This window comes from Pipistrellus hanaki, assembly GCF_964339955.1.
Source record: "Pipistrellus hanaki genome assembly, chromosome: 8".
NCBI lineage: Eukaryota > Metazoa > Chordata > Mammalia > Chiroptera > Vespertilionidae > Pipistrellus > Pipistrellus hanaki.
This window is the reverse complement of record NC_140510.1, coordinates 5,644,140-5,661,549: the sequence shown is the minus strand read 5'-3', so window position 1 is coordinate 5,661,549 and position 17,410 is coordinate 5,644,140. Positions and strand designations below refer to the sequence as shown.

At 39.9% G+C, this 17,410-nt stretch overlaps 1 protein-coding gene across 1 annotated transcript; it reads right to left on the bottom strand.

The window, feature by feature from the left end:
• Positions 1-591: 591 nt before the first annotated feature.
• On the bottom strand, positions 592-3,249 carry LOC311626922 (induced myeloid leukemia cell differentiation protein Mcl-1 homolog). Its single transcript, XM_084892845.1, is given in 3 exon segments — positions 592-2,796; positions 2,800-2,882; positions 2,885-3,249. Coding segments are annotated over 3 exon segments (1,032 nt in total). The 5' UTR covers positions 3,171-3,249; the 3' UTR covers positions 592-2,133.
• Between the last annotated feature and the right edge of the window lie 14,161 nt (positions 3,250-17,410).

Genomic DNA, 17,410 nt, shown 5'->3' with positions numbered 1-17,410 from the left:
TTCCGACAGGTTCACTACAAAGGCCAAGGTTTAAGAATAGTGTAATACTTCTGTGCCACACTTTATCATTTCAAGGGTAAAAATACTAAGAATCAGGAAGTATTGCATAGGCAGAAGTTAATGATATGGAAGATTATTCTTATGCCCAGGAATATAATCATTATACTATCTAATAAAAGAGTATCTTATCACAGTCTTTGTTTGACAACCTATTTTATAATTTACAAGTATTGCTACCTCAGCTCTTTTGTTGTTTTGTTTTTATTTGCATGAAACATAATTTTCTATTCCTTTATTTTCAGCTTCTATATGTCTTTTGATCTGAAGTAGGTCTATTGTGAACAGCATAGATGGGTTTTATTTTCTTTTTTAGTCACTTTTTATTTATTTTTAATTTTTTTGGTTGCAATTTTATCTTATTTTTTATATTAAATTATTATATGTGTACATATTTTAACATTGCCTCCCCTTCCATATATACCCTCCCTCCCCAGAGTTTTGTGTCCATTCCGTTGTGTACTTCCGTTCACCTACTCTATGTCTTTTAATTGGAGCATTTATTTTTTTTATTTATTTATTTTTTTTTAGAAATGAAACAATTAAGTATTTGCTTTATTTATATATTAGGCTTAGACCCGTGTTTAACAAGCCAGCCTAAAATAGCACCATGGTTAGACTATGGCCTGCTTTCAAAGCCATAATTTTACAACTTATGCAAAGGGATCAAACATCTCTCATCCACCTGATGAGATCTTTTTTATACACATACTGCTGGTAAATCCCATTTGGAACAGCTGAAAACCTTTTTAAAAGCTTTGCAGATGAACTCATGAACACAAATTTCACCAGTTAAGCTAGGTTGAACAGAAGGAACGCAAAACAAATTGTTGCCCAATCAGAGCTCATTAGTTCACCAGTTAAGCTAGGTTGAAACAGAAAGAACTCAAAAAACAAGTTGTTGCCCAATCAGAGCTCATTATTTGTAAATCAATGGCCTGCTCCCCATCTCCCACCCCCCTTAAAACCACCTGACTCAATCATTGTAAATCTACATGTAATGTATTGAAAGAATTTCCATTACCCAATTTCTCAATCCAGATTAAAAAAAAAAAAAAAAAAAAAGCCCTATAAGGAATACTTACCAAAATCTGATAGGAAAATTAAAGCCTGCATAGTTATGAATCAGAATTGTTCCATCACAACCAGGTTGCATACAATTACATCAACTGGTTCTGTATACAATCTAGAATTGACCAGGACAAAGTTTAGGATAGAAAAGCTGTAAGAAATAGGTTCCTAACTATAGAAATTGTAAATTTCAAAATGGTATGAAAAAACTAATGGAAATTCTATTCTTGTGCCTTTACATTTCAAAGGAATAGACTTTCTGTAAAAATATATACAATTTTTACAGACAAACACATTTACAAGTTGTTATCTTAAAAATTGAGGACAATCCACATTTGTAACTACAATTATTGAGCCTTTAAGTCAAGTATCCGTGGCCATTACAAGGCTAACAAACTAAACCACTCAAACCAAGTCAAAGTAGAACAGGTATAAAGTCCTGAGCACTTGGACTTTGTATTCTTCAAGAAGCATACTTGGGAAAGCCAATTATACAGAGGAAAAAGCTTCCCTTCACACTCTGTTGTACAGTACTGAGGCTTCTAGTCATATTTCTGTTGTAGCTTAAATTCACTTTACAGTTCACTGGCATTGTTAGTGCTTGTCTTTTAACACTATAGAAATTAATGGGCATATGTAATGAACTCTGCATGACTAGCCTGGCTACTGGCCACTCTCCTGTTCTAGGCAAGGATAGCAAGTCTCTCCACCCTACCATCTTCACTAAATCTAAAAGTCCTCCTTCAGGGCCTCCCAAAGTTTGCAGGTTGCTGAAACTTAACTTTGCTTCTTTTAGAGACAGTGACTCTCCAATGGGGACTACTTTTTCCATGACATTTATTCTTGTTAGCCATAATCCTCTTGCCGCTCGTTTTTCTCGTTGCGTGGAGGTTACAGCCTGGATAGCTTTGAAGTCCAACTTCATAAATACACTGTTTTTCACAGCAGATGGTTGTGGATCTGGTGCCTGGAGTTGGTTAAGAGTCAGTTCTTTCACTTAAAAGGCTATCTTATTAGATATGCCAAACCAGCTCCTACTCCAGCAACACCTGCAAAAGCCAGCAGCACATTTCTGATGCCACCTTCTAGGTCTTCTACATGGAAGAATTCCACAAACCCATCCCAGCCTCTTTGTTTCACTAGCCAGTCTCCTTTCGTCCTCACGAGAACATCTGTGATGCTTTCTGCTAAGGGGTCAATGCAGCTTTCTTGGTTGATGCTCTTCAAGTGTTTGGCCACAAAGGCACCAAAAGAAATGAGAGTCACAATCCTCTCCCCGTTTGTTATCCCGTCGCTGAACACGTGGTCCATCACGCGAGACAAAGACTTGACGTCGTCCTGGTTCTTGATGTCCAGCTTGCGGAGCATACCTTGGAAGGCCATCTCGTGGTTGCGCTGCACGCCGTCCCCGACCCGCCGGAGGGTCTCTAATGCCTTCCGGCTGGAGGCCGCAGACCCGCCCAGCGGCTTCGTGTCCTTGGCGCCGGTCGCCTGCTCCCTAAGGTACCGAGAGATAATCTCCAGCGACTGCCGGAACAGCTCGTCCTCCTCCTCCTCCTCCGCTGGGGGCGGCGTGGAGGGCAGCGAGCCGCCCGCGCCGGGGCCGCGGCTGGCCTCCCCGACCAGCAAGGGCAGGACGGCCGGCCGCTTCCCCAGAGGCTCCGGCTCCTACCCGTCCAGCTCCTCTTCCGGCGACATGATGGCGGCGGCGGCCGCGGCGGCTTCCATCTTCTCAGGCGGCGCCGCGCGGGGGTCGCGGTGACGTCGGGGCCCTCGGCGCCAATGGGCGAAGGCCGCGCGACCCTTCGGGCGTCCGGCGCCAGGGCGGCCGGGGGGCTCGCGCCCACGCTCCGGCCAATCACCGGCGCCGCCTCCCCTCCCCCGGCCTCTCGCCGCGCTGCGGCGGCCTCCTTCCCCGCGGGCAGGAGCCCTTTTCCCGAAGGCGACGCGGCATCGCCGCCGCAGCCGCCGCCGGCCCCCAGCTTGGCGCCCCCACAGTAGAGGTTGAGTCCGATGACTGCGTTTCTCTTGAAGCCAAACATCTCAAGCCTACGCCTCTGTCGCCTGGCTGAGGAAAAAAGGGGAAGGCACCGACTCCTTACTTGAAGGAAGCGGAAGTAAGGAGTGAGAGAGCCGTTCCCTTCGACGGGGTTCTAGAGCTGGTGTCTAATTGGAGCATTTAGTAGGCCATTTGTATTTAAATGCCGTATTTCTCGGACCATAAGACGCACCAGTTTTTAGAGAAGGGAAATGAAGAAAAAAAGATTCTGAAACAAATAGTGTCCTAAAATATTTTATGTGCATTAAAACCCAACATCACAGTCATAAACACATGTAATCAACCCTGTAAAGTAAACAGCAGCATTTAGAACCATTTTAGAGCCGGGCAAGCACACAGAGACCACACAGAGCTGGGCAAGTAAAAAAACTTTTTTTTTTACAGTATATGTGTAGGCTATATTTGGACCATAAGACGCAGGGACTTTTTCCCCCCACTTCTGGGGGGAAAAAAGTGCGTCTTATGGTCCGAAAAATACGGTAAATTATTGATAGATAAAACATGCATTATTTATATTTGTGTTCCTTTTCCCCACTTATTCCTAAAGAAATCCATTTAGTATTTCTTGCAATTCTGGTTTGGTGGTGATGAACTCCTTTAGCTTCTCCTAGTCTGGGAAGCTCTTTATCTATTCTTCAATTTTAAATTATATTCTTGCTAAGTAGAGTAGTCTTGGTTGTAGGGTTTTCTTTTCTATCACTTTGAACATTCTGTGCCAATCTCATCTGGCCTTAAATTTTCTTAAGAATGTAGCTGACAGTCATACATACTCCCTTTTAGGTAACTCTTTTTTTCTTTAGCATTTTAATTATGATGTATCTTAGTGTTGGCTTATCTTGCTTGGGATGCTCTGTGCTTCCTGGGCTTCTGTGTCTTTTTCCTTCACCAGGTGTAAACATTTCCAGTCATATTTCTTCAAATAGGTTCTTAATCCCTTGCTCTTTCCTTTCTCCTTCTAGTATCACTATTGCAGATATTATTACACTTAATGTTGTCCCAGATAACTCAAACTATCTTCATTTATTTTATTTTTTTCCTTGTTGCTACTCTGATTGGGTATTTTCCATGACCTTGTTTTCAAAATCACTGATTTGATTCTATGCTTTATATAATCTGCTGTTGGTTCCTTCTAGAGTATATTTCATTTCAGTTACTGTATTCGACATTTCATATTGGTTCATTTTCTGTTATATCCTCTTTATGCTTAGTAACTTTTTAAGTTGTCACTGAGTTCTTATTTTTGTCCCCTAAATTCCTTAGGCATCATTATAGTCATTGTTTTAAATTCTGTATCTGGTGAATTGTTTGACTCTGATTCATTTATTTATTTTTTTCTGGATGTTATTTCTGTTCTTTCTTTTGGGGCATGTCTATTTTTCTACCAATATTGGCTGCCTTTTTGTGTTTGTGTCTGTGCATTAAGTAGATATGCGATGTGTGCCAGTATTGGTGGTGCAAGGGGGGTGGGGCTTATGTAGTAGGTGTCTGTGGAGCCTAGTGTCACAAACTTCCTAACACCTGAGCAGCATGCTCCAGGAGGGTCACTTATGTGGGATTTGTGTGCCCTCATTTGTCCAGCCTTGATTACTGTTGGCTTATATTTTAATTGAGTGTTAATCACCCCATCCGTACTTTCCAAAAGATTGGGGATGGTGTGATATTGGCCAAATATCACATATTTGATGTAGAATTTGTGCCATGAGATGAGTTTCCCACTCACTATGGAGTTCAAATGAAAATTGCACAAATAAAAAAAAAATATATTTTAGTAACTGCTATGGTTTTAGCCTCTGGGAGACCCTCTACTCAATAAGAACATGTATCATCATTAGTACATATATACTAAGAGGGAAATAACTGGATAAAATTGACTTGGTAAAACCTAAAATTTTAGCATATCACTAAGCCTAATTATTTTCACACACACACACACACACACACACACACACACACACATACACACCATTACAAAGAGAGAGAGAGATTTCTCTTGAACTGCTTTTGAAAAATTTCCAGTTATTTTTTAGGTTAAAAGTATTTTATTTATTTAGTGAAATTTGGGAAGGTTATCAAATATATCAAAAGTGTAAAACATCTCATCAAATAGGGTCATAAGTCACTGTGAAATAGTTGTCATTGAAATAAATAAAATAATTGGAAGTAAAATTTAATTATTTTGATGATGCAGAGAATAGAAATCATTTCAATGAAACAAAATCTTTGTGTGTGTGTTTTTTTTAATATATTTTATTGATTTTTCACAGAGAGGAAGAGAGAGGAACAGAGAGTTAGAAACATCGATGAGAGAGCTGAAACCGGTTAGGCTCAGTGGTAGAGTGTCGGTCTGCGACTGAAAGGTCCTGGGTCTGATTCAGGTCAGGGGCATATACATTGGTTGCGGGCACATCCCAGGTAGGGAGTGTGCAAGAGGCAGCTGGTCGATGTTTCTTTCTCATTGACGTTTCTAGCTCTATATCTCTCTCCCTTCCTCTCTGTAAAAAAATCAATAAAAAAAATATTAAAAAAAAAAGAAGAAGAAAGAAACATCGATGAGAGAGAATCATCAATCAGCTGCCTCCTGCACACCCTCCACTGGGGATGTGCCCACAACCAAGGTACATGTCCCTGACCGGAATCGAACCTTTCAGTCAATAGGCTGACACTATCCACTGAGCCAAACCAGTTTTGGCATGTTGTGTGTGTGTGTATGTTTTTTTTTTAATAGTTTCTGATTAAGGGTATATCAATAGTATAGGAAAACTATGCCTTTTCAACAGAGAAAACCAAATTCTAATGCTGTATCAGTGTATCCTATCTAATAAAAAAGAAATATGCAAATTGACCACACCTCCACTACACCCACAAGCCAAGCCCACCAGCCAATCAGGAGTGATTATGCAAATTAAACAACCAAGATGGCTGCAGCCATGAAGAGAGCAAGAGGCTTGGGTTTCCCTGGCAATGGAGGAAGCCACGCTTTCCACCTGCCTTGGCCTGCCTTAGCATCCTCTCAAGGCTAAAAAGTTTCATTTATAGAATATAAATAAATCCCAACAAAAATGGCTGTGGCCACAGAGCAAGCAGGAGGCTTGGCTCTGCTGAAGGCTACAAAGTTTTAATTATAGAAGATAAGTAAATCCCAGATACCAGGGCCTCCAGGCCTCCGCTTGGGTCACTGGAGGGTGTAGCTGGCCTGAAAACCACCACAGGCCCCTCGCCCAGGCCACCTCACACCCCAAGGGAACCCCCACTCCGATCTGGGACACCCTTCAGCTCAAACCAGCTAGCCCCCACCCATGCATCAGGCATCTATTCTATCTAATCCTATCTAATAAAAGAATAATATGCAAATTGATCACCACTCCAACACACAAGATGGCTGCCCTCATGTGGACACAAGATGGCCAGCAGGGGAGGGTAGTTGTGAGGAATCAGGCCTGCAAGAGAGGGAAGTTGGGGGCAATAAAGCCTACAGGTAAGAGCAGTTAAGGGTGACCAGGCCAGCAGAAGAGTGAAGTTGGGTACGACTGGACCTTCAGGGAAGGGCAGTCGTGGGGGGACCAAGCATGCATGGGAGGGCAGTTAGGGCTGACCAGGCCAGCAGGGGAGGGCAGTTAGGGGTGACTAGGCCTGTAGGGGTGGGCAGTTAGGGGCAAACATCTTGGCAGGGGAGCAGTTAGACATCAATCAGGCTGGCAAGGGAGTGGTGTTAGGGGGTGATCAGGCTGGCCGGCAGAAGTGGTTAGGGACAATCAGAAAGGCAAGCAGGAGAGCAATTGGGAGCCAGCAGTCCTTGATTGTGAGGGGGATGTCCAACTGCCCATTTAGGATCTGGCCTAAATGAGCAGTCAGACATCCCTGGAGAGGTCCCAGATTGGAGATGGTGGAGGCTGGGCTGAGGGACACACATCCTCCCGCCGCCCCTTAACTCGGCCTCTAGTGTTTGATATAAAAGAAAGTTACCTTGAATGAATCCTTTTTATTTTAAGTTAGCTAAACCATACACACAATTTCTATTTTTCAAGATTCCTTTACCATAGCCCTTCTGTAACTTCCATAAACCTTTTGCAAAATTTCTAAAACTTTCAGCTTTTGTCCTATCTCTTTCCTTTCTTATTGTGGAACAATCATTAACGTCAAGACAGAATTACTTTCTTTTTCTCCAGTAAAAATGCATTTCTATCCCTCTGATCATCTTTTACCAAACATACTTCATCCTTTTCATAATAAATCATTTGAATCACCATAATATCCTCTTCTTCATTTCACTACTTTCCCAGAGATTCCACCTCTCAGTATCTTATTCAGGTTCCATCACTATTGTCTATCTGAGGCAGCCTGTGCTCTCCTAGCCTTGAAAATGGCACATGCAGGCCACCACTTTATTACCCTGCTTCCCCACCCTGTCTGCTAGCCCAAAGGTAGCAGAGTGTGGACAACCATATGTTTTTCTCTCTAATTTTAACTCCACTTAAAATTTTACTTAATTTTCATTTAAGTTGACTTAGAAAACTTCAAGGTTTGAGGAATCAAATAATTTTGAGAAAACTATTTGCTGAAAAGTTCACCTAGATACTCTTATCCCATTCCTCTATAATTAAGCCATTTGTTTTTAACAATCATAGTTAAATTACTCTTGAAGATTTCATGAGACTTTAGTGATTGACCATTATCTTGTCTTTTCCTTTGCTAATATATTTTGTAATAAAGAAAATGTAAGCTTATTTGACTAATAAACCCAGGTAGAGCAAAAGTTGTACATTTGAATTATTTTGCAGCAGTGATAAATCTAAAGATATGGCTGCTTTAATTAAGCCAAGGAGCTTATGTTAGCATTTATTTACTAAAGATGTGTCTGAAAGCATTTGGGTTGGTTTCTGTTATATTCCTTTGATTCACATAAGTGCTCGTTTGTTTTTAAGCTGAATGAATAGGGTAACTTTACAAATCTAATGTGAGGTTTACAAATTAATTTTAGACATGCAGTCCATAGCTAGAAAAATAACATATCTATAATATCCATATAGAAACAAACAAGACAGACACAAAAAGAGCTCTCAGAGCTTTCATTTAAAGCATTATTTATGTTTTAAATATAGCAATATAAAATTCAAAGAAAAACTGAATCCAAATTGTTTTTCTTTATGGCTGCTTTTTAAAGATAATTTGTCCTTTAGCAGCTTCTTCATATAAATCGAAGAATGCATTTCATTGTCTCTACGTTTTTTTTTATCGTCTCTTTTAAGGGAGCCATTTAATACAAACAAAAAGTAATAGAAAGGAGTTTGCATATTAAGTAAAGTTGAGAAGCTCAGACTACAAAAGCACCTAGAAGCCCTGAATTTAAAGGAGCTGGCTTCCCTAGAGGGGCAAGTTGGTATCAGAGATGATGCCTGTGCAAACATGTTAGTGCTAACTTCCAACTCCTCTTCAGACAAAAAAGACAGGGGAGGAAAAAGAGGCCTCATCAGAAGCTATTTTTAATTTTTCTTTTCCCAATTGTTCATCCACCTAATCCTAAATGAGTTTGGAAGTTTCACGGTACCAATTAAAATAAGTGTACTGAGGAAGAGGAAAATGGTGGCAGAATAAACATGTGTTCCTAGCCTTGTCCTGGAGCAGATAGAAGGAGCAGCTGAGGGTAGCTCGGGGAGTGTTTGTTGGCAAGCTAAGGGATAGGAGAAGGTGAGAGACTGCCTGACGGGGTTCCCTGACTAGAGCAGCCCACACTGAGGCTGAGACCTCTCCCGGAGCTAGCAGGTGTCCTCAAACTTTTTAAAGTGGGGGCCAGATCACGGTCCCTCAGAGAGCTGGAGGGCCAGACTATATGAACTACTAATTCCTACTGTAACACCTCGGCTGCGCTCACTGCCCAAAAAACCTGGCGGGCCGGATCAGACTCCTCTGCGGGCCGCATGTGGCCCTCGGGCCGTAGTTTGAAGACCCCTGGTTCAGACAGAAAACTGCTCCATCTTGCAAGGGAAAGTGGATCTTATCCGAGGCCCGAAAACCCACATCTGGGCGACCACTGAACAACTGTGAGCCCCCAATCAGCACAAACACAGGAATTCAAGGGAGCTCTTCTCTCCACCACAGAAAGGTCAGATTTCACCAGGGATAAGGTGAGGTTTCTGGGTCCAGGAGGCAGCAGCAGTGTCCCCGGCGACAGTGGTGGTGGGAGAGAGAAACGCTAGCTACAGGACGTGGAGGACCGGGGAAGTCTGTGCCTAGAAAAGTCCCTGGCTGTTGGGTCTGGTGTGATCCGTGAATGTGGAAGGGAGTCCTCAAAGCTGCTAACAGAAGGGATCTCTAAAAATCAACCCACTCTTATCTGACACGGAGGAAGAGCATAAGAATCTGAAAGGTGCGCAAGCTGCTTAAACTTGCGCACACACCCATCGTTCACACACCTGGGCTTTTTCCCCTTCATTCCCTTGCTTCTGATTACTAAGCAAGGATCACCCAGTTGGGGACACCCTGGGAGACTGAAGGGGAAAGTTACTTTCCTGGAAACTGGGGATCGGAGCAGGGAGAGACCATTTGGGAGCCAGCTCGGAGGCAGCCCACCTCCACAAACTGGTATTGAGTGCCATAGAGAAAGAAGGCTAGAGCAGCCAGAGACTGGGAAGTCAATCCTGAAACACAGCCAACTAGGAGCTGAATTACAAACTGATTTTTTATTATTTTTTATTTAATCAAAAATAAAGGAATACAAGAAATTCAGACACTGCCTACTTAAAAATAAGGACTGGCTTACAACACTCAGAAGCAGTGGAATGCAGAGAATTGCAATACTGTCTGGACTGAGAAATAGGTGTGCCAAACAGAATAATAGAGGAAGTGAACTACTGCATATTTTCTATGCTAATTTTTTTTAAATTTTATTATTATTTTTGCATCTTTTGCTTAAGAAATGAATTTTCTTCTTTTTTCCTCACTTGATTTTACCTTTTTAATTATTACATTTTTACTTTCAATCAGCATTATTACTACTGCTATTTTACCTTTTTTTTCCTTTTTTCTCTTTTTTAAAGTGTCATCTTATTTTCTCTTTATTTTACATTGAGATTAGTGTCCTACATTCTATTTTCATATTTCCTTTAGCATCGTTTTATCCTATCTCAACACGACCTTTATGACATCATTCTCTTCCTAATATTTCCCCTTTTGGTGTCCTGTTTATCTTAACCCTTTCCTGCTTTAAATTTTCCCTACTCTTTCTGTCTACCTCCTGCTAAAATTTCACCTATTTATATATCTAATTTCCAATCCCCTGCTCCAAGTGCATACACACCTCTCTCTTTGCTGTCTTAACTATTAAAAAAAGAATTGTTTTTCTCTTTGTCCTTTTGTTGTTGTTTTCTACAGAAGTGCTGGGCTGGTGATATGAAACATGTGTTTGAAGAACAGAGGAATTCTAAAACTGGGTAAGTTGAACCAGTAGGCACATTGGGAATTTGAGAATACCTGCTGCTGGGCTCTGTGCCACTTGAACTTTGTGCCACTTGAGCTTTGTGCCACTTGAGCTTTGTGCCACTTGGGTCCGGTTAGGCAGTGCCAGTTGGAAGGCTACCCCTGATGCTTAGGCTCTGTGCCCTTGTGCTTACTGACATTTGGGTCCAGCTAGGATGGCTTGCTGTGTCGGTTGGCAGGAAATAAGATGCTAAGACTTGCCTGTGAGCACTTGTTTGAAATAATGGAATAATGTATCCAAGTGTTGTTCATACGTTCCACTTTGTTGGGGTCTTTCTATGGTTAGGATTTTGGGTTTGTACTTTTGCACCATCAGGGGTTGTTCTGTTTTGACTCCTGAAGAGAGCTGACTGGGCCAAATATTAGCAGATTGGTCCACGTACAACTATGCTCCAATGTAAGAAGGAATTGAGTTTCTATTGTAATTCAGCTTGGCCTTTGTATACTTTAGACTATACAGGAAATGGCCCTTTAAAAGTACTATCATACAGTTGGAATTGTTATATCAACAGTCAGAGAAATTGGCAAAATCCATTATATTCAAGCATTTATTTCTTTACACAATAAGAATTCAGCAAAGAAAGAGAACAACCTAATGGTGCAGAGAAGGGAATTGGCTTCAAAACCTCTCCTGATGGTAAGACACAGGAAGAAAAGGAAAATGAGGAGATGACTCTCTTTAATGCCCTGAACCCAAGGGAACCAGTACTAGCGGCAGGAACATAGTCTTCCTAGAACGTTACTAAGCGAGCTGAAGGGAAGGTGGAAAGTCCCACCAGGTGCCATTCAATGTGCCTATTACAAGGAGGAGGGCCGTTGGAGAAAGGACTGCCCAGAACTCAAAAGAAATAATTAAATAAAAGGATAGCAAAATTTTCCAAGAAATATTAGAAAGGAATTATGTATCTGAAGGCCCAGGGGGTCTCTAGGCACCTCCCAATATAAAACATGCAAAAGAGATTTAAAAATCACTGGGGGATGCCTTGGCCATGTTGTCAGGTAATTGGGTGACCTCCTGTGCACCAGGAAATTGCTGGTTCAATTCCCCGACAAGAGCACATGCCTGAGTTGCAGCATTGGTAAGGGACAGCTGATTAATATTGTGCTCTCATAATGTTTCTCTGCCCCTCTCTCATCCTCTTTCTCTAAAATCAGTAAACTAGTCTTAAAAAAAATGCTAGAGGCAGTGAATCTGCCGATCTAGATTGACATAATGCACTGCCCAGGACAACAGAATAATAGTTCCCAAACAAGCCAGGGAAACCAAAGTGCTGATAAACAGCAGGACAAGCTGCCTGAGGGCCACCACTTCTTGGGGCTTTAACTCTCCATCTGGACTTGTCAGAATTTAAACCCTATTGCACAGAATGAGATGAGGAATGGGCTGGTGAATGGGGATTCTCTAACACTGACCCTGATTTATATGGAAAATCTATACTCCCTGAAGCTCTAGTATCTCCCATCCTTAAGAACCAATAAAACGGGACCCACTGTGGAAAGATGCTTTAATGCAGTTAGCTGAGCAATGGACCAGTCCCTATGACTTCCTGCTGACAACACACTCTTCCCTAAAGCTCAGAGGAATCAAGCCTTAGACTCACCACACACTGATCAAGTGGGTGCCCCTGAGGAGGACTAGGATCTGGCTTCTGTTACTACAGCAAGGGAAATCTGGATTTGCACTCCCAGAGGAGATTTAAAATTCCTCTTTCAGAAAGGAACAGTGCCTCCCAAAGCTAAGTGTTTGTTTGTTTTTTTCCTTTTTTATTTTATTTACTTATTTTTTTAAATTTTATTTTAGAGAGTAGAAGGGAGAGAGGGAAACATCAATGTGAGAGAGAAATATAGATCAGTTGCCTCCCACAAGTGACCCAACCAGGGATTGAACCCCAAACTGGGTATGTGTCCTGAACAGGAATTAAACCAAAAGGAGGTGGGACAATGCTCCAAACAACTGAGCCACCCAGTCAGAGGAACAATATAACTTTTTGTTTTATTCTGCATTTTCTAGACATTGGCTTCCTTGACAAATTTATCCAAGTCCTTCTCTGGATTAAGTCATGGAGGTCGCTAGGTCTCCCCAGTTTTGGACTTCTCTAAAATTTCCCCTGCACTACTAGGCATACCCCCACTGCATACTGGATTTGTTATCTAAACCACAGGCCTTCCTCGGAAGCTCCCCGCAAACAGATGGAACATGAGGCAGTCTGCAGGCTTTGCTTGTCCAGGAGTGCTCTCCCCCAGACACCCCATAAGCTGTCTTCTGAAGGCAGCAATCCTCCTCCCTTGTGTAAAGCCTTCCCTCCATGCTTGACCCCTCTCTTCCTTCTGTAGATTGTAAGAACCGACCGAGGGAACAGTAAGACTACACCCTTTGACAGCAAGAAGATGAGACCTCCATTCATTTAACCTTATAAGATTACCAGGGTCCAGAGTTTTGAAGGGGAAGTGGTTTCAGTAGACAGTCAGAGGGCCAGGGAGCTTCCCTGATGGGCCACGATTTGTCCGGAGGATGTTCTTCCACTGACTGCACCAAAAGCTAGAAAGATGAATAGACCCATCCTGGTGAGCCAAGGGCTAGCAAGATAATTAGGAAAAAAGCCACCTTCCTATCCTTATAAAAACAGTGGGGGCGTGAGCTGGTTGGGAAGGTGGTCTTTGAGACAGGAGTCCACCATTCTCATAGGCCATGTGGCACTTGAATTAAACCTCTTCCTTTTGCACTATTACTGAACTCATAAGTTTTGCATGCTTTTGTTTGGTTATATATATGTATGAGATATTTAGCAGTATAATTTCACTGTTGCAGACTAGGTAGTGAAAAGTCTTAGAGGGGAAAAAATTGGGCTTTAAATATTGTTTTGGATCATTTTCTTATCCTGTGATATTGTGCAGGTTATTTAATTTTTGAAATTTAAATTAATCATACATACCTATAAGTTTAATAATGAAATCCTATGAAATATTATATGAAATAAACTAAAACATCAGTGTTTAGTAAATACAGAAAATAAAAATGTAAGCTAACTATCACAGATGCCTCCCAACTTTTAATAGAAACTGAATAATTTTCTTCAATAAGTGTGGAAAAATACTAACAGTTAAAATGCACAATATATATTTATTAGCCAGTTATGAATCATATCTGATAAAAGTAGAGAATTTTAAGGTAGGTTGAAATCAGAGGTTTTATCAAGAGACAACCTGATGCTTTGAGAAGGCAATGTCTGTTTTTGAGAGTTACTGATGCCAGTGGGATAAATAACGTCCAGTTCTCCAATTAATTACCGAAGCTCTGAGCACTTTTTCTCATTTATGATAGCCACAAAGGCCAGCATTTTCCTTATCATGTTGTGAGCAGACACTGATGGCTGGTTGTTGTTGTCCTCAGGCCTGGGGAGAAAAGCAGTTGTTTTACCAACAGAGTTGAACTTTTTGGCCATGTTTATTCCCACAAAAGTGCTGCCTCCCTGATGGAGGAAATTAGGTAAAACTTATTAGGAATGCTCAAAAGACATTCTCCAACACCCCATAACCTTTAAACAACTTCAATTTCTCTGGTATCAAATAAAAACAGTGTATTCAAAGACTTAGAGCATATGCAGTCTATTTGCTTTCTAAATAACAAATATGAGAAAAATAAAAAATAAAAAATAAGAAAGGTAAATTTGTTTCAAAGGATATTATGAGAGTTAACTGTCTAAAGACAGTTATGAGAAGGTAGCTGATAGAATAATCAGAATATTGAGAAAACCTGTTACTGAGGTAATTGAATTGCAAGTCATTGTATATCAGGTATGAGGAGATAAAAGAGATGTTAGAAGAGCTGTCAAGCTACAAAATACATGCATGGAATTTAAATACATATTTTAAAGTGAATAAAGCCAATCTTAAATTGTTACATATTTTATGATGATTATTGTAAGGCATTCTGGAAAAGGCAGACCATGTAAAGAGATCAGTGATTCCCAGTGTTTCCAGATGAGGGAAAGAGGGAAAAACAGGTGAGTTATGTTGGTGTGTGTGTGTGTGTGTGTGTGTGTGTGTGTGTGTGTTTTGTTGGTGCAAGGGATACATCCAATAAAATAATATTCATTACAAATAAAACAGACACATCATACCTGTATCCAAAATTTAGGTTTATTTGAAAAAAAAAAATGGGAAAATTGGACTCTATGGAAACTAAAGCTTAAAATGTGTGTGTTTGTGTGTGTATAGATCAATAATATGGAAAATATACCAAATGATGTCATATGGTCACCCAAAAATGAATGTGATTCTTAACTCATATGATTATACATATTTCTACAAGCAGAGTCTAAGAGAGATACAATCTAAAGAAACCAACATTTTATTAAAATACTAGAGGCCCAGTGCACAAATTTTGCACAGGTGGAGTCCCTCGGCCTGGCCAATCAGGGCCAATTGGGGCTGTCTCGCCCAGTCCTGATCAGACCCAATAGGGGCTGGCTGGGCCTGAGGAAGGGACTGCAGGAGGTTGGCTGTGGAAGCACACTCACCACTGGGGTGGGGGGGGCAGCTCTTGCATTGAGCGTCTGCCCCCTGGTGGTCAGTGTGCATCATAGTGACTGGTCGACTGGTTGTACTGGTTGCTTGGGCTTATATATATATATAGATTTAGGGGCAATGGGTAATAATTTGTTCAACATACTATAACCATAATATGTCCACCAATAGCCATTATGATTTTAGTTCACATTAACAGATATATTTCTAAAATATAAGAGAAAGAGCCTAACTCAAATGACCCTTTCATTTACACTCTCGAAGTTCTGCATTCTGGTTTAGTACTACACCTTAAAATAATTATAATAAAATTGGAATGTGTTAAAAAAAAATGTAATGATAAAAATGCTCATAGTATGTCAGAGCAAGAAATGTTAAATGAAATGGACATGTTTACTTTTGTAAGAAAAAATTGTGAGTTAAAAATATTTCCAATAAAATAAATTAATTAATTTAAAAAACTAAATAAAATGCAAAAAATATATATTAAATACAATAAGTTACTTTAACTTTTATTTGAATTAAGAACATCTAACAAAAGAGAATTAGTCATAAATAACCAACTCTGGATTTATGACTGTTCCTCCTTATATTACCTTATATATATTTCCTCCGTGTCTACCATGATGTATCAAAACCCTTTGCTATCCTCCTTGATCAAAATGTACTAGTAAGTTTAAAAATTACACATCACTGGGGAGGGAATGGGAGTGAAGAGGAGGGGAGTCAATGGGGAAAAAAGGGACATCGGAAATGCTTTCAACAATAAAGATAAATATTTAAAAAATTGAATATGTTTTACACAATATTGAAGAAAATACTTAAGATTTCATCAGTGGTCAGAAAATACTCCAGGATTTGAAATAGAAAAAGGTAGGTTCTATAAGATAACAGAAAGCTTCAAGGGGTAGGAGGCCATTGGAGAAAAGAAAAAGTGACTAATGAAGCCAATTAAAGATATTTCAACTTTGTGATGAATTATGACATTGATTACCTGGCTGGGTAGCTCAGTTGGTTAGAAGTTGTCCTGATACACCAAGGTTGTGAGTTCGATCCTCCTCCAAGGCAATACAGGAATTAACCAATGAACACACAAATAAGTGGAACAACAAATTTTCCAACTCTCCTCCCTGCACCTCTCTCTCTAAAATCAATCAATAAGTAAATTTTTAAACAGTCTGACATCAATAGGACACAGAAAAGCAGAAGAAATAATATTGTAAAACATAGCTAGAGTTCCAGAGCTTATTCAAATTTTATTATCAGATTTTCTCATGGCACATAGTAGGCCTCTGGAAGTTTAACATTCATTAACAATCACTTTAAAGTCACTCACTTTAATTTAAACCTGTGGGTCCTCTGCTCTTTAATTTGATATCCAATTATACATTTCATTGTTTGAAACTACATTTATCCTATACATTAACCCATAAGATAATAAAGAATAGCTTTATCAAGAACACTGACCTTATTAGAATATATCTTAAATTTGGCCTATCTCCCTAATCTGGAGATAAAACATAGTGAATTGAGGAATTGCACAATTCATATTTCATGACTATTTCTTTAGATTTTGCCAATGAATCTTTGACCCAATGATCCCAAATATTCAACAATCCCACTGTGTTCTTGACTTAATGTACCTAGGTTTCCAGGCATTACATCTATAGAAAATTTACAAGGATTTTAGCATCTGCTAAAAAAAAAAATAATGATTTTTTAATGGCTAATACGATATCATTCCCTTCTCCTACAAAAAACAAACAAAACATTAGCATTAATAGGACACAATATGAATGGAACTACTCATGATGTAAAGATATTGTAGCTAGTGAGTGTGTATGTGTTTGTGTGTGTGTGTGAGTGTGTGTGTAAAAATTCTTCATGATTCTAAATCTAGAGAGAAATGAAAGAAAATTGTAATAATTATCTCTTTTAGATAGTGTAGTAAATGTGATTTGTGTTTTGTTTTATATAATGTTATTCATTTTATAAATAGTTTGCAATGAACAGTCATTATTTGTATAATGAGAAAGAATGACCAATTGTTCTTACAGCAAACACATAGACATCTATATTTATGTGTAGGTATAAATACAGGTATTAGAATAGGTGTAGATATAGATATCTGTATCTATAGATAGTGACTTGGACACATTCATGTCATATGATATCTGTATGACACAAATGCATCCAACTCATTAAGAGCAATAATTTTAGAGA